Raw genomic sequence first — 27,926 nt, 5'->3', positions numbered from 1 at the left:
CTAACATGCACGTGGGAGACAATCTGAGAATTATAAGATGTTGGTTACAAATGTAACTGGAATGTATATGATGACATCAAACACATTGTTGAAATTGTGTGACAGGTCAAAGTGTGTTTCCTTGGACTGGTTGAAGACTAAAGACCTCTAACGAAAGATGTATATAAATTTCTCCCTAATCAAATAAGATGGAGAGTTTGTTCACCAAACTCATTTTGTTCTCTTCCTGGAAATATAGCTAAATTACATTTCTCACTGTCCCCATGCAGTTAAGTGGGGTCCCGTGCTTGAGTTCTGGCAAATGGAATGTGGATGGAAGAGATATATTATCCTTTCCAGTTCTGGCTCCTAAAATGTCCTGCATCACCATTCATGTTTCTTTTGCCTCCCTTCCTCACCCTCCAGCCAGTGGATGTGATTGCCCAGGCAGACCATGGAACTCTTTATCAGCCTGGGCCCTTCGATGCCTCTGTGGAGCCTACACCTGCTTCCTAATCCCCACAACCTACCACAAACTGTGAAATGGACATGAAATATATTTTCAAAACTTTTAGCCATTGATATTTGGGGATTTTTTGTTCATTACCCTGATTAACACAGGAGAGAAGAAACAACTGGAAGAAAGAAAAGAAGATGATGTGAAAGAAAGGCAATAAGGTCCAAATTTCCTTCAGAGACATTTGTGAGCATTATGACTCTTCTCCAGGTTTCAGAGTAAGCATGTGGTTGATAAATTCTGAAAACATCTAGCAGAACAGCAGAAAGTAGAACCACAGAGTGCTTTCTGACAGGGTCTGAGCTTATGGTGTCAGGAAGGTGGGCTGTGGATGGAGATAATGAAGTTTGAATGGAGATGCTTCCCACTGCTTGAGACATGGTGAACCCAGGGTGAAGTGATTACAGTATGGGGTATTTGGGAACAGGGCTTGCACAGCTTTAGCCAGCAGACATTTACTAACGTCATACACTGTTTTATGCTAATTAAACTTTTCAATGAACTTTATTCCAAGATGTCCTGCAAGATATGATATGTGCCATTTCCATATAATAGGTATTCCAGGTATATTCAGGCTAGCCAGAGTGGGATTTTAGCAAAGTTGTTCATCTGAACCATTTGTGGAAGCAATAGATGGCACAGGTTTAACACACAAGGAGACTTTTAAGTGGGCGAAAGAAATAGAAATAATTGGACCAGGGCACCTGAGTAGCTCAGTTGGTTGAGCGTCTTACTCTTGATTTCCATTCAGGTCATGATCTGAGGGCTGTGGGATCGAGCCCTGGGTTGGGCTTTGCACTGAGCATGGAGTCCGCTTAAGATTCTCTCCCCTTCTGCCTCTCTCGCCTGCTCATTCTCTCTCTTTCTAAAAAAATAAAAAAGAAAAAGGAAATCATTGGACCACAGAGGTCAAAGTTTTGTAGAGGATGTAGGACTTAGCTAAACTGTCAACTGGCAGAGAGGAAGTAGGCAAGTGTGACTGGTGTCAGAAGGCAAAGAGAGATTAGAGAATAAGGAGATATTGTTGGTGGGGGGCAGGTAGAAAGGCAATTGGTCCTATAATGTAGGACTGAGGTAGAGGAAGAAGGTGAAATTAAGCAGCATAGACAAGAAGAAGGCAAATCACTAAGAACCTTGAAAGCCATCACAGGAATTTGGATTTGAAGCTATAGTCCAGAACTACCAGGCCAATTAAATATGATTAATTAGAAAACAGGACTGGACTTACCCAAACATTTGTTCTGGTACCTGTCATCACTCACCCCATGGCACACACATGGGCATTTCAAACTGAGAGAGGGTCTGAGTGAACACACAGCTCCTCCATCTAAACATTCAGAGATAATGAAAAGTGTTAGTTTTTCCTCTTCCTTGACTACTCTCTCTCCTTGTCTGCTCACTGACACTGTCTCATCCCTCTAGATCCAGTTCTATCAAATTCTGTACTTTGAAGCCTCTTCTGAATCCTCACCGGTAGTTGATCACTCCTTCCTTTGTGCAGCCATGGTACTAGACATATGCCTCTACTATCTCCTGCTATAGGTAGTTATTACTTATCTGGATCTCACACCAAATTGTGGGATTCCTTGAAGACAGGGGCTGTGTCTCACTTAACTTGTATCCCTGACATTGAGGTCAAGGCCTGTCATTGGGTAGGTACTCAAGATTGATATGTGATAAATGCACAGATGGATGGATAAATGAAAAGTAGATAGGTTTATTTTTCCCAAGGCTGGAGACTTCATTACACATTTTCTATAGTCATTATGTAAACTTATTTGCCTACATATCTGTCTTTCTTATTAGAGTGTGAGGCTCCTTGAGTCTTGTTCATAAATTTATTCTCAGCACAGTTCAGTGTCTGGCATATATAAAACACTAAGTAAAATGTTTACTGAATGGATGGATGCATGGATGGCTCCTGCTATAAACACAAATTACCAAGATTTGGTGGTATGATATTTTGGAAGGAATTTGATATATTGAAAATATGAATTATTATAAATAAATAGTTGCTACGTGGATGGAACTGGAGAGTGTTATGCTAAGTGAAATAAGTCATACAGAGAAAGACAGATACCATATGTTTTCACTCTTATGTGGATCCTGAGAAACTTAACAGAAGACCATGGGGGAAGGGGAAGGGGAAAAAAAGTTACAGAGAGGGAAGGAGGCAAACCATAAGAAACTCTTAAATACTGAGAACAAACTGAGAATTGATGGGGGCTGGGGGAGAGGGGAAAGTGGGTGATGGGCATTAAGGAGGGCACCTGCTGGGATGAACACTGGGTGTTGTATGGAAACCAATTCACCAATAACTTTCATATTAAAAAAAAATAGTTGCCAGAAGAGTGCTTATATATTTGCATAAGGTAAAACACAAACTTGAAGTAAGACACAAACTTGAAAGTAGAGCATATTTGGGATATTGTTATGATATGTTGCCTGAAGTAACCAAATTACAGAAAACTTTGCACCTTACCACAGGGATACTTTGGGTTTGATACTGAAACCTTTTCTCCCTGAATAAGAGAAACCAAATTTATCCCATTGCAATTAGTCTCTTGCTTCTCTGAGTAGTTCCTGTGAATAAACAGACCAATAAAAGTAAGCTAGTTCTGATGTAGTAGTCTTGAAGGATATGGACCAGTGAGGAACTGACCTCCATCTGATAGAAATAGGTGTGCTGAACCCAGCCATGGCAGGGACAGTTGAAGGAGGGTACATCCCATTAATTCAGATGATTTGTACTTTGAAATTCAGTGTGACCTTGTGACTTCCACCTTCCAACCAAGAGGAATCACTAATCTTGCACTAATATCCAACCATATTCAAGACCAGTAGAAAATGTCTGCATAGGTGGTTTATTTTCGTTCTTGATCTACCCAAAGAAATACACAGGCTGCTTTCCTCTCTTTTTAAGAAGAGCTTCATTGATTATAAGTAACTTCATTGATTATAAGTAACTTCAATGAAGTAAAAGTACTTCATTGATTATAAGTAACTTGGGAAGAAATGAAATAGACCATTTTCTCTGACCCTAATTTCTCTAAACAACTCAGTCAACAAAAAACACAGACTCAAAAGGTTATTGTGAAATTAAATAAGACATATACAAGAAAGTACTTTATAAACTGAAAAATTATGTGCCAATAATGGGTACTATAGCTAAGATCTCACAAAATGCACATTATTTTCACTGAATAAATATTGATACAATCAATGGGTGTAATGTTATTTCCCTAAAAGATGCAGATAAAGAGTTCAAGTATCAACAAATGAATTGACTATGTTAATAAGCACTGGCATAATTCTGGCTAAAATAAATAGTGAGGAAAGAATTTTATCCAGTTTTGTGTCTCAATTCTACCTTTTATTGGGCCCAGTGTAGACATACTGCTTCTTAAAGTCACCAGGTAAATAAATTGATGATAGTGGATGTGGTGTTATCTGAAGGAGGCAGCATCTATTTGTGTGTGTGTGTGTGTGTGTGTGTGTGTGTGTGTACATGAACAAAGAAATGGGGAGAAGAATAATAACTCTTCTGGATTATGACCACTGCATCATCATGCTAATGAAATGCATGAGTACAGAAAAGAGAACAAAAGCCATTCAGATGAAATGTTCCAATCACTCATATCATTACAGATACCCATGAATACACCAAAGCAGGTGTGTAGAGATCAAAGATAACTTATGAACAGAAAAAAAAAAAATGTTACATCAAAAATGTAAGACAGCTACATTTTCATAATAATGAAGGGTCTTATTGTTAATTAAAAAAATTGTTAATAATACTTTTCCTTTTCACTATTAATAAGGACTTTAAGATGTTATGGAAAATCTATTAAATAAAAAGATAAGGTAAATTTTATCAATTATTATGTAAATTTCCATTATAATTAGCTGGGATGGTTGAGATTCCACCTCCTTCCCTCCAAAAGCCATGTCTTTTATCCAAGAAAATCAACTAAAATTAATTCAGGAAAAGAAAAGATAAAACTAATTGCTCCTTGGGGGAAAAAGGAAAAGAAAACAAAACAAAGGAAAGAAAAATTGTCCTGGGTAGAGTTCAAAAAATTTTAGGCTTAAACACTTTGTGCCAATGTTTTGTGAAATGTATAACTTATGAAGTATTATTTACTAGGCTGAAATTATGGGATGAACTATTACATTTAGGAATATTAGAATTTATAGAAAGTTAGTTGTCAATCTAGTCCCCAAAAGGCTGTACATCTGTTCTTATGAAGACATGCTCACTGTTTTTTCTTTAGTTTGTTCCCTGTTGGTCATTAATAATTTTATAAAAAAGAAAAAAACCTGTATATTCTTTACAAATTTAAGTAATGTAATAATACCTTTTAAAGGAGGAAAAACAAATTCTTGCATATTCCTAGAATAAAGTAATTTCCATTATACCTTTATTTAAATATTTACAAACACAACTTACATATAAACTCATTGTCTATATTCTGTTTCATCTATGCAACGGATATTAATTTACCAATTATGTGTGAACAAAAATATAAGGCTAAAAATTTGAATAATAAAACAATAACAGTGATGTGTTAAATAGTGGAAAGATGCATTTTGGGGTTCTCTGCTTCATTGTGTATTACTGGAACATTATTTGAGTTATTGAGCATTGTTTTTTTTTTCCCTTTTAAACGACGTTAATTTCAAACCAATTCTTGTTTTGTTGGCTGATCTGCTTACTAGCACCCTACAAAATGCAATAGAAACAAAATACTCTAACAAAAAGAAGACATAATGAAAACTTTTTCATTTTACTTGTTTATTACCTCACTGAATCAACTATTGCTAGTCAATACATACAAAGATGGAAACTTTGCTGTGAGGTGCTATGTGCTGTGAGGTGGCTCCATTCACCGCTTCCCTACTTCTGAATGACTGAGAAACTTGTATTCCTACAGTGCCATAACATCACGTGGAGTCCACTTGGCTCCATGCAATTGTAAACACACATGCAAATTTGGGTATTTGGTTATAAGGTGGTTATCCAAATGATCTAGAATGTGCTTACATGAAAAGTTTTAAATTATTGTTGAAAGGAAACACAAAATTTAGAAACTCTGGTAGAGAACTCGAGGGCGCCTTCTATGATGCAGAGGTAATGATTTTAATCTATTGTTTTTTCTAGAATGTGTCTGTTTGCCATCACTTGCCACTGAAAGTGCAGGGATCCAACTAGAAGTAACAACTTGAGGAGATGGACACGGTCTTGGACTACTTACATGCTTAAGAAGTCAAACAACTTATTCTGCCCTACTAATTGTAGGGTATTAAGACAGTTGTAGTCTTGCCAACTGTGCCTCACAGATGGAAACTATATAAGGTTCAGCTCAGAACTCCATCTCTGGCACACAGTTTGTGACCTTCTGCCTGTGTAAGTAATGAACTTTGTCATGAAGCTGTGGATTATATTAGTTTCTGTTTACCTCTAAGACACTGATTTAAAAAAAAAATTCCAAGTAGGGACTTCTAGAATGCTCCCTCTTGCAGATCTTCTAATCAACATGAGTAAGTATCCTTTTCCTCTTTGCGTCCTTGGAAATAATGATGCCTTGTGTGGTAGAGTGATAGATTATTATTTTTTTTAAAGCAAAAGAACAAGAGGAAAGAAACTTACTAAAAGGTAAAGGAATTTATAGAAAAAATAAATACGCTTAAATAAATGAAGATAGCACAAGAGCTTTTAAATTTCTGACTGGCAGTTTGAAAGGGAATTTTGATGGTGGAAACTGAATCTCAATTCCAGGTTGCAAATTCAGTCTGGTGGTAGAGGGTCCTGCACTCAGTTCGGCTCTCTGTCCCGCATCACCTCAAATCAATGGTCTCAATCTCATCTCTGCTCCAACTGGTGTACTTTTCCAGGGCTCAAATCAAGTTGGCCTTTAAAAACATACTTGGAAGTATTAGACCCTTATTAAACAGATCCCAAGTTTATTGACAGAAGACAACCTCTCACCTTATCTCCCAGCTCCTTCTTTTCCCAGCCCACTGTTCTGTAGCTCCTTCCTGGTTTTGTGGACTGGTAAATGAGACCTTATAGAAAGCTCAACTTGACTGTACAGGATTTATAATTTCCCACAAGCTAGAGTGCCCTCTTGTGGGATTATCCAGGAGTTAATCCAGGTACTACCATCTGAATTTGTGAGTCCACATTTCCCAGGTGTGGTAGGTGAACTTGCTCCCCCACTGTGTTTTATTTTTAGAACCCATCTTCTTCTTGGGTTTCATAGCTATATGTAAATGGGAAGGGGTAGAAATACAGTAGGCAGTGGGCAGTGGTGTAAGAATATGTTTTCCAAAACAATATTGATTTTCTTTCTTTTTTCTTTTTGAGTGTTGTGGTGGCAGGAGGTGAGGAAAGTATAGTAATTTTCCAGAGTAAGTCAGAATGGAGCTCCCAAATTCAAGAAATTACTAGATGTCTTTAACTCTACTCACCAAAGAAACATGTATGTGGGTTATCGAATGCCTCATTGAGGATCTGTATCCTTCCTGGGATGATTAAGCACTCTCCCTTGACTATCAGTTGTTTGCATCTCATCCTAACAGGGTTGAGAGCTCTAACCTAAGGAGGTTGCAGAATTTTAGTCTAAAATGTAGCTATTATAAGATAGAATGAGGATTAGTAATAGCTTAAATGCATAGTTTACTTATTACTTCAAGGCACAGATTTTTAAAAACTTATTATTTGGAAGAACTTCAAATATATACAAAATAGTATGTGAGAGGAGTATAATTACTCCCCCCATTTACCTATTAGACAGCATCAACAATTACCAACTCATTACTAATCTTCTTTCCTCTAAACCTCTTTCCTCCCTCTCCAATTATTTAAAGTATTTAGAAATTATGTACAATTATTTAGAAGGCATTGTATTCTCTCACCCATAAATATTTCAGTATGCATCTGTAAGAGATAAGAACTCCTCTTTAGAAATATAACCACAATGTCATCATATAAAAAATTAACAACTATTCCTTAATATTATAAAAGATCAAAGTAGTGTTCAAATTTCCCTCATTGTTTCACACTTTAAAAAGACTTGATTGTTTTAGTTTTGTGTGTACAATAATATTGAGAAAAAGGTACAGAGATTTTCCATATCCCCCTGCTCTCTCACACATGCATAGCCTCCCCCATTATCAACATCACTCACTAGAATAGTACTTTTTTTTTTTTTAACCAAGGATGAACTTACCTCGATACACCATAATCACTCGAAGTCCATAGTTTACCTTAGGGTTCACTCTTGATGTTGTACATTCTATGGGTTTGGGCAAATAACATATATCCATCATTACAATGTCACACAGAATATTTTCCTTGCCCGAAAAATCCTCTGTGTTCTGCCTATTCATACATTACCCCCTGCCCCCTGGCCTGGTAACCATTGATCTTTTTATTGTCTCCATAATTTTAGCTTTTCCAGAATGTCATATAGTGTGAGTCATACAGTATGTAGGGTTCTCAGATTGGTTCTTTCTTAGTAATACACATTTAAGTTTCGTTCATGTCTTTTCATTGGTTAGTAGCTCCTTTCTTTTTAGTGCTGAATAACATTCTTTTTTAAATGTTTTTATTTATTTTTGAGACAGAGAAGGAGAGAAAATGAGTCGGGGAGGGGCAGAGAGAGAAGGAGACACAGAATCTGAAGCAGGCTCCAGGCTCTGAGCCTGATATGGGGCTGGAACTTGTGAACTGTGAGATCATGACATGAGGTTGGTGCTTAACCAACTGAGTCACCCAGGTGCCCTGGTGCTGAATAACATTCTATTATCTGGATGTACTGCAGTTTATCCAATCACTTATGGAAGGAAATCTTGTTTGCTTCCAAATTTTGGCGGTTATGAATAAAGCTGCTATAAACATCTGTATGCAGATTTTGTATGGACATAAGTTTTCAACTTCTTTTGTTAAATACCATGGCATGTGATTGCTGGATCATATAGTAAGAGTATGTTTAGTTTTATAAGAAACCACCAGTCTTCCAAGGTAAGTAATATTTTGCATCCCACTGACTATGCTCTTGCTTCACATTCTCACCAGCATTTGGTGCTGTCAGGATCCCAGATTTTGGCCCTTCTTGTATAATGGTATCTCATTGTTCTAATTTGCATTTCCCTGATGACATATGATGTGGAGCATGTTTTCATATGCTTACTGGCCATCTGTATATCTTCTTTAGTGAGATGTCTATTAAGATCTTTGGTCTATTTTTTACTCGAGTTGTTCATGTTCTTATTGTTGAGTTATCATCTCTTTTTTTACCTTCCAAATTTTTATTTAAATTCAAGTTAGTTAACATACATTGGAATATTAGTTTCAGTTGTAGCATTTAGTGATTCATCACTTACATATAACACCCAGTGCTTGTCACAACATGTGCCCTCCTTAAGACCCATCACCCCCTTCACCCATCCCCTCACCCACCTCCACTTCAGCAACCCTCAGTGTGTCCTCTACAGTTAAGAGTCTGTTTTATGGGTTTGCCCCTCTCTTTTATCCCCTATGTTCATCTGTTATATTTCTTAAACTCAACATCTGAGTGAAATAATATTGTTTTTGTCTTTCTGATTTATTTCACTGAGTATAATACTTTCTAGTTCCAACTACATTGTTGCAAATGGCAAGATTTAATTCTTTTTTTATAGCTGAATAATATTCCATTGTATATATATACCACAACTTCTTTATCCATTCATCAGTTGATGGACATTTGGGCTCTTTCCATAATTTGGCTATTTAAAATTTTTTTTTAATTTCAATTATAGTTAGTTAATATACAGTGCAATATGGGTTTCAGGAGTAGAATTCAGTTATTTGTCATATACCACACCCAGTGTTCATCATCATAAGTGCCCTCCTTATACCCATCACACATCTAACTCATCCCCCACCTCCCTCCCTCCATCAACCCTGAGTTTGTTTTCTATTAAAAGTCTCTTATGGTTTGTTTCCCTCTCCCCCCCCCCCATATGTTTATCTGTCTTGTTTCTCAAATTCCATATATGAGTGAAATCATATGGTATTTGTATTTCTCTATCTGACTTATTTCTCTTAGCATAATCCATTCTAGCTCTATCCACATGGTTGCAAATGGAAAGATTTTATTCTTTTTGATGGCTGAATAATATTCCTGTGTGTGTGTGTGTGTGTGTGTGTGTGTGTGTGTGTGTATGTGTGTGTGTACTACCTCTTCTTTATCCATTAATCAGTCAATGGACATTTGGGCTCTCTCCATAGTTTGGCTATTGTTGATAACACTGCTATAAACATCAGGGTGCATATACCCCTTCAAATCTGTATTTTTGTATCCTTTAGGTAAATACCTAATAGTGTAATTGGTGGGTCATGGGGTAGTTCTATTTTTAAATTTTTGAGGAACCATGTAGTTCTCCAGAGTGGCTACATCAGTTTGCATTACCACCAACAGTGTAAGAGGGTCCCCTTTTCTTTGCATCCTCACCAACACCTGTTGTTTCTTGTATTAATTTTAGCCATTCTGAAAGGTGGTATCTCATGGTTTTGATTTGTATTTCCCTTATGATAAGTGATGTTGAGCATCTTTTCATGTGTTAGACATCTGGATGTCTTTGGAAAAGTGTCTATTCATGTCTTCTGCTCATTACTTCACTGGATTATTTGGTTTTTGGGTGTTGAGTTTGGTAAGTCCTTTATAGATTTTGGATACTAACCTTTTATCAGACATCTTATTTGTAAATATCTTCTCCCATTCCATAGGCTGACTTTTGGTTTTGTTGATTGTATCCTTCACTATGCAGAAGGTTTTTATCCTGATGAAGTCCCAATAGTTCATTTTTGCTTTTGTTTTCCTTGCCTCCAGCGACACGTCTAGCAAAAAGTTGCTGTGGCCAAGGTCAAAGAGATTGCTGCTTGTTTTTTTCTCTAGGATTTTGATGGTAGCCTGTCTCACATTTAGGTCTCACATCCGTTTTGAATTTATTTTTGTATATGGTGTAAGAAAGTGGTCTAGTTTCATTCTTCTGCATGTTGCTGTCCAGGTTTCCCAGCACCACTTGTTAAAGAGACTGTCCTTTTTCCATTGGATATTCCCTTCTGCTTTGTCGAAGATTAGTTGACCATATAGTTGTGGGTCCATTTCTAGGTTCTCTATTCTGTTCCATTGACCTATGTGTCTGTTTTTGTGTCAGTACCATACTGTCTTGATGGTTACAGCTCTGTAATATAGCTTGAAATCTAGAATCATGATGCCTCCAGTTTTGTTTTGCTTTTTCAGTATTGTGTTGGTTATTCGGGGTCTTTTGTGGTTCCAGAGTTATCATCTCTTTTAATCTATGGGTTATCATCCCCCACCCCCCCACCCCGCCTCTCTCTTTCTGTTTTTCCCTTCAATATATTTTTGTTTAAGAAACGGAGTTACTTGTCTAGTTTCTACGGTATGGATTTTTCTGAATGTATCATTTTGGTACATTACAGGAGTTACAGAATTACAGGAGTCTGTCCATGTATTTCCTTTAAATGATCTAGAAACTTCCTTTAGATCTAGAAACTTGAACAGATTCAGGTTCAATTTTTTTTTTGTTTGGCAAGGTTACTTCACAGGCAGTGAAGCACTCTTCCACCAGGAGGCGCACTTACTCTCTTTTTGAGACTTAGGCAGCTTTTGATGATCATTGCATTTACTCATTAATGGTTGCAGAGTAGTGATATTCTACTTTTGCCATCCCTTCTTCTTTTATCAGGTTATGCTTCTTTGATTAAATTTTTCCTTCATAAACTATTTTGTTACTCCAAGATGCAACTTATACAGAGATGCCAACTTACACAAAGTGCTTGATTTTTCCCTTTCACTTAACAGCTTTCAAAATAATGAGTTGGTTTCCTAACACCATACAAAAATGACCAATGAGTTTTTTTTTTTAACTCATCATGAACTCATGTATGTGAATCTCTTTGATATTTTTCATTCCACTGAGGTCATTATACTTATTGATACCCAAATTATTTTATCTTTGACCGGTGGAAGTCTATTCTTGGCTCCTGAATCATTTTTTTTTTTTTAAGTTTATATATTTATTTTGAGAGAGAGAGAGCATGAGCCAGGGAGGGGCAGGGGCAGGGAGAGAATCCCAAGGAGGTTCTATGCTGTCATTGTGGAGCCCAACCCAGGGCTTGATCCCATGAACTGTAGGTTCATGACCTCAGCCAAAATCAAGAGTTAGATGCTCAACCGACTGAGCCACCCAGGTGCCCCTGCTTCTGAATCCTTTTGACATGACCCAAACAGTCTTTAAAAATTTCCCTGCTTTCTGCCAAGCAAGATGTTCCTGACTTCTTTTACATTTCTTAACTCAGACCTAGAATTAGGTATTTCTCTAAGGCAGTGGTTCTCAAAGAGTGATCTGGGGACCCCTGGGAATCCCTGTGATCTTTTCATGGTGTCTATGAGGCCAAAATTATTTTCATACTAATACCAACATGCTATTTGCCCTTTTTAAGTCTCATTCTCTTACAAAAGTATAGTTTTACAAGGGCTATGTGGTGTATGATATTATGATTGAATGTAGAAGTGGTTTTAAAAATTCTGCTGTCATTATTAGGCCAGACTTTAAAGAGATTTACAAAAATGTAAAACAATGGCACTCTTCTCACTAAATAATTTTTGTTAATAGATATTTTGTTATTTTAAAATCTGTTTTGGGGCGCCTGGGTGGCTCAGTCGGTTAAGCCTCTGACTTTGGCTCAGGTCATGATCTAGCGGTCTGTGAGTTTGAGCCCCACATCTGGCTCCATGTTGGCAGCTCAGAGCCTGGAGCCTGCTTCGGATTCTGTGTCTCCCTCTCTCTCTCTGCCCCTCCCCTGCTCATGCTCTGTCTCACTCTGTCTCTCAAAAATAAAAAATAAAATAAAATAAAATGTTTTAATTTCTAACATCAGTAGGTATAACCCATACACACAAAACCTCTTTGGGATCCTCAACAACTTTCAAAAGTTTAAGGAAATTTGAGAAGCAAAATGTTTGAGAACTGCTGTTCTGAGGAGTCCTGGTTTCTTCTAATGGAAAATGGTATTTAGAAATCACACTATAGGTGCTAGAGATGTTTATGGTTACTGGATTGGCCATTGTTTTTTAAGTCATTTCAATGGGCAGAGCTAAGATACAATGATATCTCTCTCTCTCTCTCTCTCTCTCTCTCTATCTATCTATATGTATATAGATAGATATAGATATAGATATAGATATAGATATAGATATAGATAGAGAGAGAGAGACAGAGAGAAAGTGCACGCACACGTGAGCAGGGGAGGGGGCAGATGGAGAGAGAATGTTAAGCAGGCTTCATGCTCAGCATGGAACCCAGTGTGAGGTTTGATCCCACGACCCTGCGATCATGACCTGAGCCGAAATCGAGTTGGATGCTCAACTCACTGAGCCACCCAGGTGTCCCAAATAAACATATTTAAAGATAAAATACATCATGAATTGTTACGGAGTTTTTTATTCAAATTCAGGCCTTCAGAGTTTTTACTTAAAGTCATACAATTTACATTTGTAACTCCTTTCTCCCATTACAAAAATTCCAGTGTAAATGTTTACTTTCAGTGTCACATTAATAATACCACCACTACCAATATATATTACCTAAAATAATTTAAGATTTTTTTTGAAATTCCTCTGTCTTTGAGGCATACCTCTCTATAGATGTACAGTAATTTGATGGATTAAATTTACTCAAAATGGTGTGTGTTTTGGGGATTATGCCACCTGGCAGATCAGTTAGATTCATGTGTTTTTAGTTTTGATTGTTAGAGAAGATTTTGTAAATTTAATTTTGTTTTACAAAAGTATAAAATGTTTACATGGTTCTAGAGTCAAATCTGTTACATAGGATATATACAGAGATGCCTAGCTTCTATCCCTATCTCCTCTATCCTATTCCCTTTCTCCCCCAATAGCAATAGTTTCCTTCACATTATTTTTCAAATTTAATTGAAAATTAAATTTCTCTTTTTGGATAAAAGGTAGCATACTATATACACTTCCCTCCACTTAGTTTTTTTTTTTTTTCACTTAACAGTAGATTCTAGAGATCACTCTACAGTTGTGTATAGACCAGAGAATTGCATTATTGCACCATAATTTCTTCAACCAGCCCACCACTGAGGAATTTCCAGTATTTTATTGTAAATAGTGCTGCTGTGAATATTCGTGCACATTCTTTTCATATTTTTACCACTGCATCTTTTGGATACAGTCCTCGAAGTGGAATTTCTGGTCAAAGCATGAACGGGTCCAATTCTGTTAGATATTAAGCTACTCTTTTTTTGACTCCGCAGTACAGATAAACAGATTGAGACTGCTCAAGGTCACTTTACCAGTCACTGACACAGCTGGCACTTAAACTCGGAAGTAACGTTCTCCACAGACTCAAGTATAGTCATAGGAAGAGGAGTACCAAGGTGGGAGAGGGAAGTGAAGAATTTGCATTTGGACGTCCCATTCACTGAATCACATATTCTCATCCTTCCAAGTCTCAGCACACCACTCTAGCCCTCCTACCTCTCTTGCTTCTTTTCGTCACTTCCCCCCCCCCCCCCCTCCGCCCACAACTAAGGCGCACCGACCATCCACCCCCAAGTAACCTGGGCGGATAAAGATTTCGTGCAAGCCCAGCCCCTGCGCCGAGGTCGGAGCCGCTGCGGAGGCGGGACCAGAGTGACGTCATAACGGCGCGCCGCTCCCGAACGTCCGCGCAAGGTCGCCTCAGAAGGGGGGTGGCGCGCGCCTAAGTGAGAAGACCCTGGTCGGGGAAGCGCCGTGTCCTGCCTCGGTACCAGGGGCGACATGTCGGGGTACACGCCCGATGAGAAACTGCGGCTGCAGCAGCTCCGAGAGCTGAGAAGGCGATGGCTAAAGGACCAAGAACTGAGCCCCCGGGAGCCGGTGCTGCCCCCGCAGAGGGTGTGGCCTATGGAGAGATTCTGGAATAAGTTTTTGCAGGACCAGGCCCCCTGGAAGAAGGTGGTGAGTGACAAACCATCCTCGCACTGATACACCCCGCCGCGACCCCCAGCCTGGCCGCTCGACGCCTGCTCATTATAGACACACCAAGGACTGACATCACTCTGGGCCCGCAAATCCCCGTAGTTCCTGAGGGAGAACCAGGTTCAACCGAGACTCAGGTTTAATAGGGACGCTATCTTGTCCCAAGAGTCCTGGGCTGGGAGTTCTGGAGTTCAGGAGTGTGCATGGCTTCGGGAGAGTCCTTTCGCTGTCATGTGTGATGAGAAGGAGGCGAATCTTTGCTTAGGTTTTACAGAATGATAGGAGGATTCCTTGAGTGAAAATTATGTGATTTTAGTATTTAAAGACACCTGCCTGCTTTTTAAAAGTTGAGGTTATAGATACTAACATTACACCCGACTGACCAGAAGGCACAATGACTCCCTAACTGGTAGTACAGCCCCCATGTGATCACCATAAAAGATAAGACTCCTACTTGTATGCTTATTGAGTAATATTCAAGAGCCACCCTTCTGAACAACCACTATGTACTTCTGACACATTGTTTAATTTGCAAATGCCATTTCTGGACTTCGCACTGGAGAAAATCACTCATTTAAGAGCTGTCTTTATTTTAAGGGTCTCTGGATACTTTCTTGAAGTTATTCATTAAATTACATTAGTTTAAGTGATGAACACTATATCTCAGAATTGCTTTCAAAAAGCTGTAACATTGGCTGATAATAATGGTAATAATACTATTAAGTAACACTTGGGTGCTTACTTTCTGCCTTGGATTTTGCTGAGCATTTCTCATGTGTTACTTTCTTTACTTCTGTAAGGTAAGGTAGACACTACTTCTTTTTTTTCTTTTTAATTTTTTCTTTTTTTTGGTGTTTATTTATTTTTGAGAGAGACAGAGTGTGAGCAGGGGCTGAGAGAGAGAGAGACAGACAGAATCTGGAGCAGGCTCCAGGCTCTGAGCCATCAGGGCTCAAACTCACAAACTGTAAGATCATGACCCAAGCCCAAGTCGGAGGCCTAACCAACCGAGCCACCTGGGCGTCCCGGGTAGACACTACTTCTAATCCTTATTTTAAATGTGTGGAAAATGAGGCCTACGGAAATTGAATGATTTACCCATAGTCACAGAGCCAAGAATTGAAGGAGTTCACATTGAGATCCACGTGTATCTACTTCTTCCTGTGCTACCAAGTCTTGTGCACATTTTTCTCAGAAAGTCGTATTAGATACTTATTTATGGTGGTAAAATTAAATTCTGATTCAACCCTCCTTTCACCCTTTGTATCCCTGACACTACTTGTTGATTTTGGCAGCTACCTGGTTGGAAGTTGACATTCCACCCATCAGCCAGCGATGAAAGGAAGTAAATGATTGTTGAAGTCTGATTTACCTTCCTTTGAGTTAATTTTTCTTCCATAATCAGATGTACTGTAATACCTAGAGTCTAGTTAGTCCTTTCCCTGGTAAGATAGGTGTGTTGCAGTCAAATTGGCTGTCATGGAAAAATTCCATTTTTACCTCTATTTTGCCTTTCTCTTTTAAGATAGTGTTCCTGAAGGCATCTCAAAGTGAGCTTGGAACACCCCGTCTCAATATGTAAAACATTCTTTTTCGAGCTTTGGTGTGCTCAAGGTTGTCTGTCTTACACCTAGAATGATGCATGTGTGTTGACTGTGGATGTCTGAAATTGATAAGTAAATCGACTTTACCTGAAAAATTCTGTAGGTTTGATTACTCTAGTTAAATCAGTTAAAATTATTCTTTCATTATTTTTGCCATGTTTTATCTAACAAGCTTATATTAAGGATTTTTTTTTGTAGTCTTTAAAATCTCTATATATCTATAAATATCTTACTGTAGCTTTGCAAAATGTTGCTTGTCTTAAGCCTTGTTTGCTCTGAACTCTGTAGATATCCCCTAGCAGGCCCTGTGTTTAATAAAAATATTTGAGTGGGTGAGGTTAATTACAGACTGTAGTAAATATGTAGTATGTAGGCATTTAAAAATAATCATGACATTATTATATCATTGATGCTTTTTTCCTGCCACAGACATAAAAAAAATGGGATATCTGTTTATGTATGTTTCTTTTCCCTCCAGATTTATAAGGCATATGGACACAGTATCTTTGCTTTTACTCATGTACTTATACCTGCCTGGATTATTCATTATTATATCAAATATCATGTGAATGTAAGTATGTTTTAAGTATGTATTTTTCAAAATTTATTTTTGATATTATACAAAATTATTTCCCATGTGGGCATGCCTTACCCTGCTTTACTTAGTGGAAATAATCTGCACTTAATAACTGGTTTCGAACTACTTTGAACCCTTTTAGGTGAAAGGTTTAATGAAACTTAAGTATGGTTTTTCAAAAAATTAATCTTTATATTAGTTGATTACAATGTGAAATGAGTTTTCTCATAAAAATAGTGTTTAAATGATCAGAATGTAGTTGACCTAATAATACTGGTGTGAACTTGGGGTTCCAAGTAGGAAGCAAGAAAAGAATTTCTGCTCCTTTGTTTGAACATAGATGTGATATAAGATACAATTCAAATCAAAGGTTATCTTTGTCATCATTCCATTTCTCTTCATTCTATCTGATTTTTCACGATTTTCTTTCTTTGGAATCCATGATGCCCAAAAGCTTGAACTTTGTCATGAAAAGATCTTGCATGTAGTGATTGAACTGAGCCAGTTGCCACATTTTAAAGCTGAGGGATAGTCTGGTATAGGGTGTTGGATCCAAGGCAGGGTGAGGAAGGATTGCGTTTGGGGGAGTGGCATGGAGGGGAGAGGAGTGGTGGCTGCCCAGCATGGGATGTCATAACCCAAATAGAGTGAATGGGGCATTCTTGTACCCACTGAAGATACTGGGTCCTGGGAAGAGGGAAAGTTGGGAGGGGGAAGGTTGGTGAATATACTTGTTTGGAGAGCAGCAGTGGTCATTAACCTTGGGTAGGATATTGGAACCTGAGCAAGGGGAAGAGGACATCTGGAAGAAAGGTGGTTTGGGGCAATGATGGAGGAGGCAATCTATAGTAAGATCTCAGGACTGGAATGAGGTGAGGTTATTTATACTGGAGTGTGGTGGTAGTGACAGGAGATTGGTTATAGGAGAATGATTCAAATAAGTACATACATTGATGATAATGAGACCCGGAATTCTCATGTCAGAAAAGGGACTTACACACGTGGAAAGATAGAAAACCCTGCGGTACTGGAACGGAATTGGAATTTTTGGTGTAAACTCAAGGTTTTTTAATGTGTATTGATACAGAATTCTGTATATAAATGTGGGTATTCCCTAGGTCTGTCCACTGACAGGCATGGTTGCTGTGCTACCACATGGTAATTAACATATCTAGCAGCCTGGTCTTATTTTCTAAATTCTCCACTGAAAGGATCCTGAGCTCTTTGGAGAAATGGCCAATTCCAGAGCTGGGGCAGGAAAAGTACAAAGTGAACTTATTGTACTCATCCTCACTCCCGCAGGACAATGTGAGCATCAAAATAACTAATGATAGGGGTGCCTGGGTGGCTCACTTGATTGAGTGTCCAGCTTCAGCTCAGGTCATGGTCTCATGGTTTGTGAGTTCAAGCCCCACATCGGGCGTGCTGCTGCCAGTGCTGAGCCCACTTTGGATCCTCTGTCCCTCTCTCTCTCTTCCCCTCTCCCACTCATGCTGTCTCTTGCTCTTTCTCTCTCTCTCAAAAATGAATAAACATTAAAAAAAATAACTAATGATAGTTAGTTATAACTGAATAAATAAAATGCAAAACCATGAGTGCACACACATACAAAAAATTAATAAATGGGTAGAGGAGACCATTTTTTTGTACAGTAGATTGCTAAATATTAAATGGACAAGGACTGATACAATTAGAAAAGTCACCACTTGAGAATCATCAAAGTAACATTTTCTTCAGCCAGAGAACATCAAAAAGTTGCTAACGTTAAACTCAAAAGTATGGTTATCTTCACCATACTTATTTGTTGCAACTAATGGGACAGACTGGAAATGTGTACTGCTTGATAGGGTGCAGTGAGAAAACAGCATCAAGCATGTGCTATTCCTGCCAAAAATGTATAACCTGAATCTAATCATAAGACAAAAATGAGGGACCTCTCTGTGTAGTAATTGGCTTGTTACCTGCCAAAGTATCAAGATTGTGAAAGTTAAAGAATGACTGAAGATTTGTTCTGGATTGAAGACTTAAAGAGGCATGTCAGCTGAATGCAGTTGTTGATTGATGGCATAATCTGCTTAGTTAAAAGAACAAAGATGGCATTGGTATTCAGAATTTTAGAGCCTACCACAATGGAGAACAAGTTCTGTAAGAGAGGATTTTCTGAGAATTCCAAACAATTATTGAGACAGTTGGTAACATTTGAATGGGTTCTTTAGACTAGATAGAAGGTAGTAATGTATCAATAATGAAACAGATTAATTTCTTGATCTTGATGTCTGTATTGTGATTATTTTAAGAATATCATTCTTATTTGTAGGCAATACTAAAGTAATATTTGCAGCTTACTGAAGTGATTCAGGAAAAAATTATTTTTATAATTCTTTTTTTTTTTTTTTTTTTAAGTTTTATTTATTTGTTTTGGGACAGACAGAGAGTAGGGGAGGGGCAGAGAGAGAGGGAGAGAATCCTGAGTAGGCTCCACACTGTCAGCACACAGCCTGATGCGCATGAACCGCAAGATCATGACATGATCTTGACATGAGCCAAAGTCAGATGCTTAACTGGCTGGGCCACCGAGAGGCGCCCCTATTTTTATAATTCTTACAGCTTTTTGTAAGTACAGAATTACTTCAAGATAAAACAAAAGTTAGGGACTGCCTAAACAAATTGTAGATAATCCAGTTGAGGTTTGCTTTCTGTTAGCATGTTGAAAGGAGGGTCAAATAAATAATTGGTATTCTCAGAAAATTCCCTTTAACGTGACTTGTTCTCTCTTGATTGCATGGTCTCTTTAAATTCTGATTGCTGACATCATTTTTGTTCTCTTCACTAAGCAGATAATGTTCATTAATCAACAAAAACTTAGTGCCTAGTATATCATCTTCCTTTATTGCTCTGGAAAGAATATACAAGATAAACTTTCTGACCTTAAAGAGTTTATAGTAAGGTTGAAAGATGGGTATGATTTGGGTAAGAGTATGGAAGAGAAAAGATCCTAGCTAGAAAGAAAGATAAGGAGTTGGTAGTGTGCATATCATATCTACCCAAGACTGAGGAGGCAACTGGAATAGCAGGTCTCTTGGCTCAGTGGGCTGGGACCATTTAGTGGAAACTCTTGAAAGCTAGGCAGAGGAGGTTAAACCTTATCTGCTAGGCAGTGAGAAGCTTTCCATTTTCAATAGTGATTGGTAAAAGTGCTATATTTAGGAAAACCTAAAAAAAAAACCACATTGATATGATGGGGTAATTGGAGGGAGGAAAGTACCAAAATCAGGCAAATCAGCTAAAGGCTCTGTTGCAGTTTTGTAGGTGTTAGTTGATGAGAATCTGGTTAGGGTGAAGATAGACAGCAGGAATGAAAAAGAAAAGTAGAGGCAGAAGACATTTAAAAAAAAAAATTTTTTTTTAACGTTTATTTTTGAGACAGAGAGAGACAGAGCATGAACGGGGGAGGGTCAGAGAGAGGGAGACACAGAATCTGAAACAGGCTCCAGGCTCTGAGCTGTCAGCACAGAGCCCGACGCGGGGCTCGAACTCATGTACCGCGAGATCATGACCTGAGCCGAAGTCGGCCGCTTAACTGACTGAGCCACCCAGGCGCCCCAGAAGACATTTTTTAAAGAAGACATAGCTCAAGTTAAGTTGGGGATGAGACCAAAGTTCAGAGACACTTGTGACTAGAATTTCTAGCCTTGGAAGTTCTAAGTAGTGTTTTGGAAAGGAGTAAATTTGTGTGGGAGCATGTGCTGCCACATCAGTTTTAGGGATATCCAAGTAGACATGGCCTGTCTTCTGTGTTAGAAACATGAAATTAGTGGAGGCTAGTGGGAATTAGAGTTGGAGTTTAGTGTTTTCACTTTGTAAACCAACAGAAAATCTTTCTGCAACTGTTAAGGGGCGAGGGGGGGGGTGGCGGCTAACAAATGTATATGTCTAAGGGTAAGAGTATAGCTTATGTTTCTCTTGTTGCTGGGCTTAAAATTTTATATTTATGTTCATCTTCAAGTCCATAGCCCATTTCATATCATTATATGTCTGTTATTTTTTTCACTGTCTCAACATGCAAGACTCTACAGAAGAAAAAAATGTTACTACTTTCTTGTCAGTGCAAGTTTTTTTTAACATCCAAGAGTGGTTTTTATGTGCAGAAAGAACTGTTCACAGTTACCTGGAATATAAATTAAAATTCATTTTGTTAGTTTCAAATTTAAAAACAATTCTTTAAACTCGGTTTTAAAATTTTATTAAACTATTTGTACATCTAGTAAAATGTGAAGTCTCCTTTCTTCTTACTATGTTTGGATTAATTCAAGTTGAACTCAACTAAAACAATTCCACTTACAAATATACTATATTATATGTTTTAAGCTGCATTTATGCATTTGTATTTATATGTTGAATTATATTTTTAAGCATATATAGGGCAAATTAATGACCCTAAGAAGCAAAATCTTTTGAAACTCACAATCACAAGCTTAAATCAATTATCCATTTTAACCAGGATCCTAAAACTGATTTTTTAGAACCTCTAATAGCCAGACTGATTACCTTAAACATTACACATGTTCTAAATAACAGACTGCTGTATATGGATTACGCCCATGCTTTAAGAACCTACTAAATTTGACATTTACTTGTTTATACTCTAGGTTTAATCTTTGTTATGTCTATATTTAACTAAATTTTTCTAGGATTGAAAAGACATTTATTTCCTAAGAGAAGTAAATTTAACAAGCTGCAGTTATGGGTTGACAATTCATGACATTAGTATGGTTGCTTATCTGAGGTAGTCCTACTTCCAGGTGATTTTTCCTGAGCCACAAATGGACATGATTAGTTAAAGGTTTTGTTACTAGAGGTCCCAAGGCCTCTCCCTTACCTTATTCTTCCTCTGGATTTGGGCAGGTCTGCATCCTCATTAATGTTGCAGCCAGTTTGCTTCAGCTAACACCTTTAGTGACTAACTGAATTTTACATTCTTTCGAGGCACATTTCAATGTTTTCTTGCCTCTGGCCACAGTACTTAAAGACATTTTAATGCATTTACATTGTATTTTGAGTTTATCTCCTGCATTTGGCTCTAGTTTCCTTTAGTCTTACATTATGTCAATGATCTTTTAGTAAAATTTTGTTGGTGTGGTATCTTGTGCAAATGTGTATACTTAATAAATACATTTATTTAACAAACATTTATTTAGCATCTCTTGTATGCAAGGCACTGTTCTAAACACAGGGATATAGCAGTGAACAAAGCAGATTCTCTACCCTCATGAACTGTTTAGTCTTGGAGACTGGCAATAAATAGATAAACAAAGAGGCATGTAATGTTATAGGAGGTTATAAATCTATAGAAGGAAAACTAAGCAGGGTAAGATGAGGCCTCTGTGGGGAAGTGCTGTTTGAAGAGAAACATAAATTAATGAGGATATGAACCAAGCAGGTATCTAGAAGAGCATTTCAGGTAGAGGAATCATTAATGTATAAGGGCCCTGTGGCACAAGCAGGCCCAGCTGATTGGACGAATAGCAAAGGAACCACTGTGGCTACAATACAGAGAAAGCAGAGAGACATCAGAGAGGTAACCAAGGGCCAGATTGTGTAGGGTCTTAGAGATCACAGCAAGGACTTTGGCCTTTGCTGTAGAAATTGCCAAACTTTAAGCAGAAGATTGGTACATCTTAAAAGAATCACTCTGCCTCTGTGTTGGGAACAGACTAAGAAGGCATGCACCAATGCTGGGACACTAGCAGGTGAAAAAAGTGATAGAGGCTTAAACAAGAGTAGTAGTACTAGAGGTGGTGAGAAACAGTTGGATTCAAGATATAATATCAACATTATAAACTCAACAGGATCTGCTGAGGAATTGAGGTTTTTGGTCTTTGTAACTGGGAAAACGAAAGTGCCATTTACTGCAATAGGAGACCATTTGGGTCCCCCATTTGGGAGAGATGTTACAAGTTGGACCTGGTTAAGTTTGAGATGACGAGTAGAGATAGCCAAGTAAAGATCTTGAGTAAACAATTGAACGTATGAGTGTGGAGTTGGGTGAAAGTTTGGGAAATTAAGGTAAAAATCTGGAATATGATTTATTTTAGAAGAAACTCTAAAGCCATAATTAACAGAGCATTACTTTTATTGCAGGCAAAACCATATGCCATTGTTGAAAGGAAGCCCAGAATATTCCCAGTAAGTCTTAATGTCTCTGATTTTTCTTTTATTAGTTTTCTCTCTTCTTTCTCTCCCTAAGTGATCATTAAAATGTTCCTTTCTTCTGTCATTGTAAGTGCCTGTTTTGTATATTCTTGTAAAGAAAAAATAGGAAATATTATAAGGCAGAAGGTACAGTTGAAAATGGGAGGTGGAAACATTTCTTTTGAAGCTGGCTATAAAACTTGTTGTATGGCCTTTGTAGTCCTAAAGTGAACTGAAGGTACCAACAGTTTTTCACTGGTACCTTGTTTCATGTAGAGTTGAGGACTTAGGGCACTAGCCTGAGCAGACACTTGGGCATAGTAACAGCAACTGAAATCCTCCTTCAGTAATTCCAAACTATCATTTCTTCGGGCAGTTGACCTTAACCTCTCCATCTGTGAATTTAAAATGTGTTAATGAATGTGTACTTTAAGTTTTGGGATGTAAATATGTAAGCTATTATCCTAATTTAAAATGAGTGTTTTCAGCATTAAAAGATTACTTAACCAACAGTTGGTATTTTTACTGGTTGTCTGTGAGGTTATTGTTTAGCATGGCAAAATACAGATTATGTTCTTGTCCTATTTCTAGTCATAGATAATGAACTACCATCAATCTCTAAGTTCTATACTTTAAAAAAAAGAACTGTGTTGGTTCTTGATTCAACCAAATGACACAGTCACAATAATCCATTATCGTCTGCAAGAAGGGAATTTTAGGGTGAACCACCAAAATTGGCTAACCCTTCAGTTGGAAATAGGGAATTTCTTCTATATTTCATTGTGTATAATTAATGTGTGTCAGGGCCTATGTAGTCTCAAAACAGGAAATTATCTTACTAGTTTCATCAGTTGGGTAATTTATTTAATCTTCCATTGACATATCTGTTTATTATTTATTTTGCTAGTACTGTTCAAAAGAAAAGAAGGGTGAGGCTCTTTTTAGAAGACCAAAGTGATGGTCTCCTAAATGCTACGGAGCATTTAGCATGCCTAGTTCTGTTTTGTTTTTTTGCCACTGTGGTTCTTTGTTCCTGTGCCATTGATCCCTTTAAGAAGCTTCCTCTGTGAGGACTTAAAGAATGATCATTTGTACATATATTAGAATAGGATAGGCACTAACCCTCAGATGTCAGTGGCTTAACAAATCAACGGTCTGTTTCTTACTGACAGCACAGACTGATGTCCATCAGGCAGTCCTCCACAACCTTATAGGTATGCCATCCGGAATATGAGCTTCTAAAGATCATGTCAGGGAAAGAGAGGGGTGGATATCTCGGGAGGATCTTAAGGTCTAACCTTGGAAGTAGCTTACATCACTTCTCTTCAGATGCTGTTGTCCAGAACTCATTGTTATTGTTCCACAGATCTCTGTGCTTTTTTATATTTCCCAGCCTACCATGCTTGGAGTCAGTGCCAGTCCACCCTTCTCATTACTGAATAGCTCTTTGCTTCCTTCTCCCTACACATAAAACACAGTTCCTTTCTGGAGAGAAATCCCGCAGTCCCATACCATCACTGCAACCAGCCCCAAATGCATGATCTCCAGATGTTGCACAGTAGTATCTGGTAGGTTTAGATGTGACTTCTCTTGGAGATCTGAGGATTAGTGAACTAAGAAGGTTACTTAACTGTATCCCTTCTTTAACCCCTGCCACCCATTGTTCAGTGGTGGAATTCGGACAGTAGAGCAGTCACTAGTTCTTGGCAATTCTGAAATGCCAGTGATCAAACATGAAGACTCCTAACCCCCCGTGTGCAGTAAGTTACCTGAATGGGCACTAATTTTGTTTCTGGAAGGAATACCTTTGTTCGTTGTTCTTCCTGGCCCCTGGCTTTGTTTAGGGTTTGTTTTGTTTTCTTTTCCATTATCAACCTAGACCATGTCTCAAATGCATACTGGGAAGTATGCTCTTAGGGTTTAAACAGCCTTTAAAATCTGCCTTCTGCTTAAGGTTGAGTGCCAGAGGCTTTTGTTGCCTATATGTTTGGCTTCTTTGACCATCCAGTTCCCAAAACAGTTGGTAGGTATGGAAAGAAAAATACGTGATGGGAGCCCATTTGCTTCTAGTCAGTCCTCTATGCATCTGTGCTTTGTGTAGTTACGAAGTTCTCTCATTTCTTTGATGTTCATGCAACTGCATCTTCAACTCCATGGCAACTGTGTGGAGGACATCTGAGACACTGATTCAAGATCTTATCTTTGCCATAGGAGAGTTCCTCTGTTTATTGAGTTTTACTGGGTCTCTGATCTCAGGATCTCTTCAGTGTTAGCTCTCAGTGTTTAGAGATTCAGAAGCAGTATGATTTTCCAATACTGCAAGGTCCTGAATTTTTTTATTCTTTCCATTTTTATTCCTCCTCTTAAATCAGCCACTTTTTGCTTAAGCTCCAGTTTCTTAAAGTACGTTCCCAAGGCAGCTGGTAGTAATCAAAGACATATTGTAACTTTTTTCAGCTACTTCTCCTAAGACCTCAATTCACTAGAGGCTCTGCTTCCAAGTCACTACTGCCTTTGTTTCCATCTTTTAGCCTCCCATGCCATTTCCTTGCCTCCACTGTTCAGCCAGTGCAGATTGGTTCGATTTTTATTACAGTGGCATTAGTACCACTTCAGGGTACTAATTTCTGTGTTAGGATAATGCTAACTGTGTAACAAACTACCCCCCAAATGTATAATGACTTCAACAGTAAAAGTGTATTTCTTCGTCAGATAACAGTCCTGAACATTACCAGGTCAAGGAATGGCAAGGGTGGGGTTGGGGTAATTCTAGTCTACCCAGTTATTCATGGACTGTGAGACTGACAGAATCTATTTTAAAACACAAAGCTGGAACTAAAGCTAAGTAATTTGCCTAAAATTACACAGCTTCTTAGTGAAGGTTCCAGGATTCTTACCACCTGGTTCTGGCTCCAAAGCCCATGCTCTTTCTCCCACATAGATTGTATTTAGGTTTGAAAAGATGCCTGAACCAGCTACCCTGGCAAAGTTCGCATTCTGTCCCTCATATCTGAGCCTAATGGTAAACTGGTGATTGCCTAACACATTCAGTTGCTGGGAATACATAACTTCTTTTTAGGGCTTTTCCTTTTTCTTGGGGCCATGCAAAATAAACATCTCTGTCACTTTGTGAAGACCACTTTCATGCCCTTTCTGGACATTTTGTTTGAGTGAAACTTTCCCGTATACTTCTTTCACTTATGCTTCCCCTTCACTTATACCTTAAGATTTTGAATATTGCTCATCTTTGACAGCTTCTACTTTGTCTAAGTCCTTTTCAAAGTGTGAATGTCAGAACTGAACTACATTTTCCATGTGAGGTCTGACCAAGTGGAACTATCACCTCTGCAGGCAAGATTTTTCTACTAATTCATCTTTGTTTTTTTAGGGTGATACAATTCTGGAGACTGGAGAAGTAATTCCACCAATGAAAGAATTTCCTGATCAGCATCACTGAAGATTACTTTAAAATTTCAAAGGCATATGAGCCCAAGTTTGTTGCTGCATTACTGTATTTACTGAATATATTTTCTGGAAAAGTAACTTTAATAAAGTTTACTCTGAGATATGTGTTGTCATTTTCTTCCCAAATATTGTACAGTTTGCAACTCTGAATTATTTAACAATAAATAAAAACTTGACAAGCTAAAAAAAAATATTATGAGCGATCACCTTTTTCCTCTTGAAAAACAGGATGTAGAAAAGTAGTCACATAATATTTTTTTCTTGCTCAGTACTTAACCTAATCTTATGTGAAGGTGTGCAACAGAATGAAATGTTGCAATAAACAAATATAAGAACGACAATTCCACACAATTTGTTTTAAAGAAGACTTTCTGAGGCATTTTAAAAGAGGTACTTTAGAAACTCTAGGTGGAAAAACAGGTCATTCTACTTAGGATCCAGTTCTCCCATGCTGTCAGATCTAGGTTTTATATAAGAATGTAAAAGACAAACCTCTGTGAAAATTAGATTAGTGGTTATTATAAAGCACTTATACGAAACAAAAATTGGAAACTCTGCATAATGGATTTTACTTTAAATATACACACGTGTCATATAAGCATGAGGTAAAGAACTATATGCACAGAATTAAATCCAGAAGAATTACAAATTCTCATTCATCCCCAAGATTTTGTCTGGGTATTTCTTGCTTAGCTGTCGTCGTGCGACTACTGTTGATGCATAGATGACATATCCCCAGGAGAGCAATACGATCGCGAGAAGCAACTAAAAAAATGCAAGATGGGGAATAAGAGCAAAAAAAAAAAAAAAGTTACTGTAAGTGGTACTTTTCTCCCTCCCCTCGCCCCAACAGGTTGCCGTGTACGTTGCTAAGGTGGGAATTACAGTGAACAACTGGAATAAAGGGTTCCGGAGGCGAGTACACCCAGCCGCCCTTACGTAAGAAGCGGAAGAGCGTGTCTTCCAGGAAGAGGCGGAGTCGAGGTGAGAGTAAAATCCTTAATACAGGAATGGATTTTAGAGTTTGTGGGCGCTGAAGAAATAGGGGGCCTTCCGCCTGCGGGCCTAGGGAGTCGACACCGTGGAGCCCCGCCAGACTAGGGACCTACCACTGAATAAATCCAGTCCAGGGTGCGGCGACTCACTGGCTTCATGGTAAGGAGGCTGCGGCGTTCAGCGGGAACGGAGGGAAACTGCGGGCCTTAGAGTAACCTCCGGGGCGGCGGCTGCCGAGCGGTGGCGGCCATCTTGCAGCCGGGCATCAGCGCCCGCCCCTCGCCTCCAGGAGCGTTTCCCTTCAGCTGGGCCGGCCTCTTCCGCCCGGAGCTGGGGACAGGCTCACGTGATCTGCGGGCCAGCTTGGGGTGCGGGGAGGGGATGAGATAAAGGAGAAAATGTTGAAAATGGCTTTTTTTTTTTTTTTTTTAGTTAGAGAGATGGGCGTGCCTTAACAACCGGTCTTTCAGTTGCAGTGCTGTATTCATGCAAGATAATGAACCGTCTTGTGCATTTAAAAATTTATTTGAAAA

The 27,926-nt window shown here is 38.4% G+C and overlaps 2 protein-coding genes across 2 annotated transcripts; one reads left to right on the top strand and one right to left on the bottom strand.

Moving 5' to 3' along the window:
* The first annotated feature begins 14,228 nt into the window (after positions 1-14,228).
* Positions 14,229-26,498, top strand: NDUFB6 (NADH:ubiquinone oxidoreductase subunit B6). Its single transcript, XM_007076588.3, has 4 exons — positions 14,229-14,538; positions 16,642-16,734; positions 22,882-22,926; positions 26,321-26,498. The coding sequence occupies exons 1-4, from the start codon at positions 14,359-14,361 to the stop codon at positions 26,387-26,389; spliced, it is 387 nt and encodes a 128-aa protein (XP_007076650.1). The 5' UTR covers positions 14,229-14,358; the 3' UTR covers positions 26,390-26,498.
* A 444-nt stretch (positions 26,499-26,942) lies between these two features.
* On the bottom strand, positions 26,943-27,738 carry SMIM27 (small integral membrane protein 27). The gene is made up of 2 exons (XM_042963842.1): positions 27,507-27,738; positions 26,943-27,162 (listed from the first exon to the last, which is right to left on the bottom strand). The coding sequence occupies exons 1-2, from the start codon at positions 27,549-27,551 to the stop codon at positions 27,040-27,042; spliced, it is 168 nt and encodes a 55-aa protein (XP_042819776.1). The 5' UTR covers positions 27,552-27,738; the 3' UTR covers positions 26,943-27,039.
* Positions 27,739-27,926: the final 188 nt, after the last annotated feature.

Source organism: Panthera tigris, chromosome D4 (genome assembly GCF_018350195.1).
Source record: "Panthera tigris isolate Pti1 chromosome D4, P.tigris_Pti1_mat1.1, whole genome shotgun sequence".
NCBI classification, from domain to species: Eukaryota; Metazoa; Chordata; class Mammalia; order Carnivora; family Felidae; genus Panthera; species Panthera tigris.
This window is presented reverse-complemented; position numbering and strand designations above follow the sequence as displayed.

Bases quoted from the DNA above. Each gene is read 5' to 3' on its own strand.
- NDUFB6 (XM_007076588.3), top strand. From the start codon at position 14,359: ATGTCGGGGTACACGCCCGATGAGAAACTGCGGCTGCAGCAGCTCCGA. The intron at 14,539-16,641 runs GTGAGTGACAAA...TTTTCCCTCCAG, and splicing joins AGGCCCCCTGGAAGAAGGTG to ATTTATAAGGCATATGGACA. The intron at 22,927-26,320 runs GTAAGTCTTAAT...TTGTTTTTTTAG, and splicing joins GGAAGCCCAGAATATTCCCA to GGTGATACAATTCTGGAGAC.
- SMIM27 (XM_042963842.1), bottom strand. From the start codon at position 27,551: ATGAAGCCAGTGAGTCGCCGCACCCTGGACTGGATTTATTCAGTG. The intron at 27,163-27,506 runs GTAGGTCCCTAG...GCATTTTTTTAG, and splicing joins TGGACTGGATTTATTCAGTG to TTGCTTCTCGCGATCGTATT.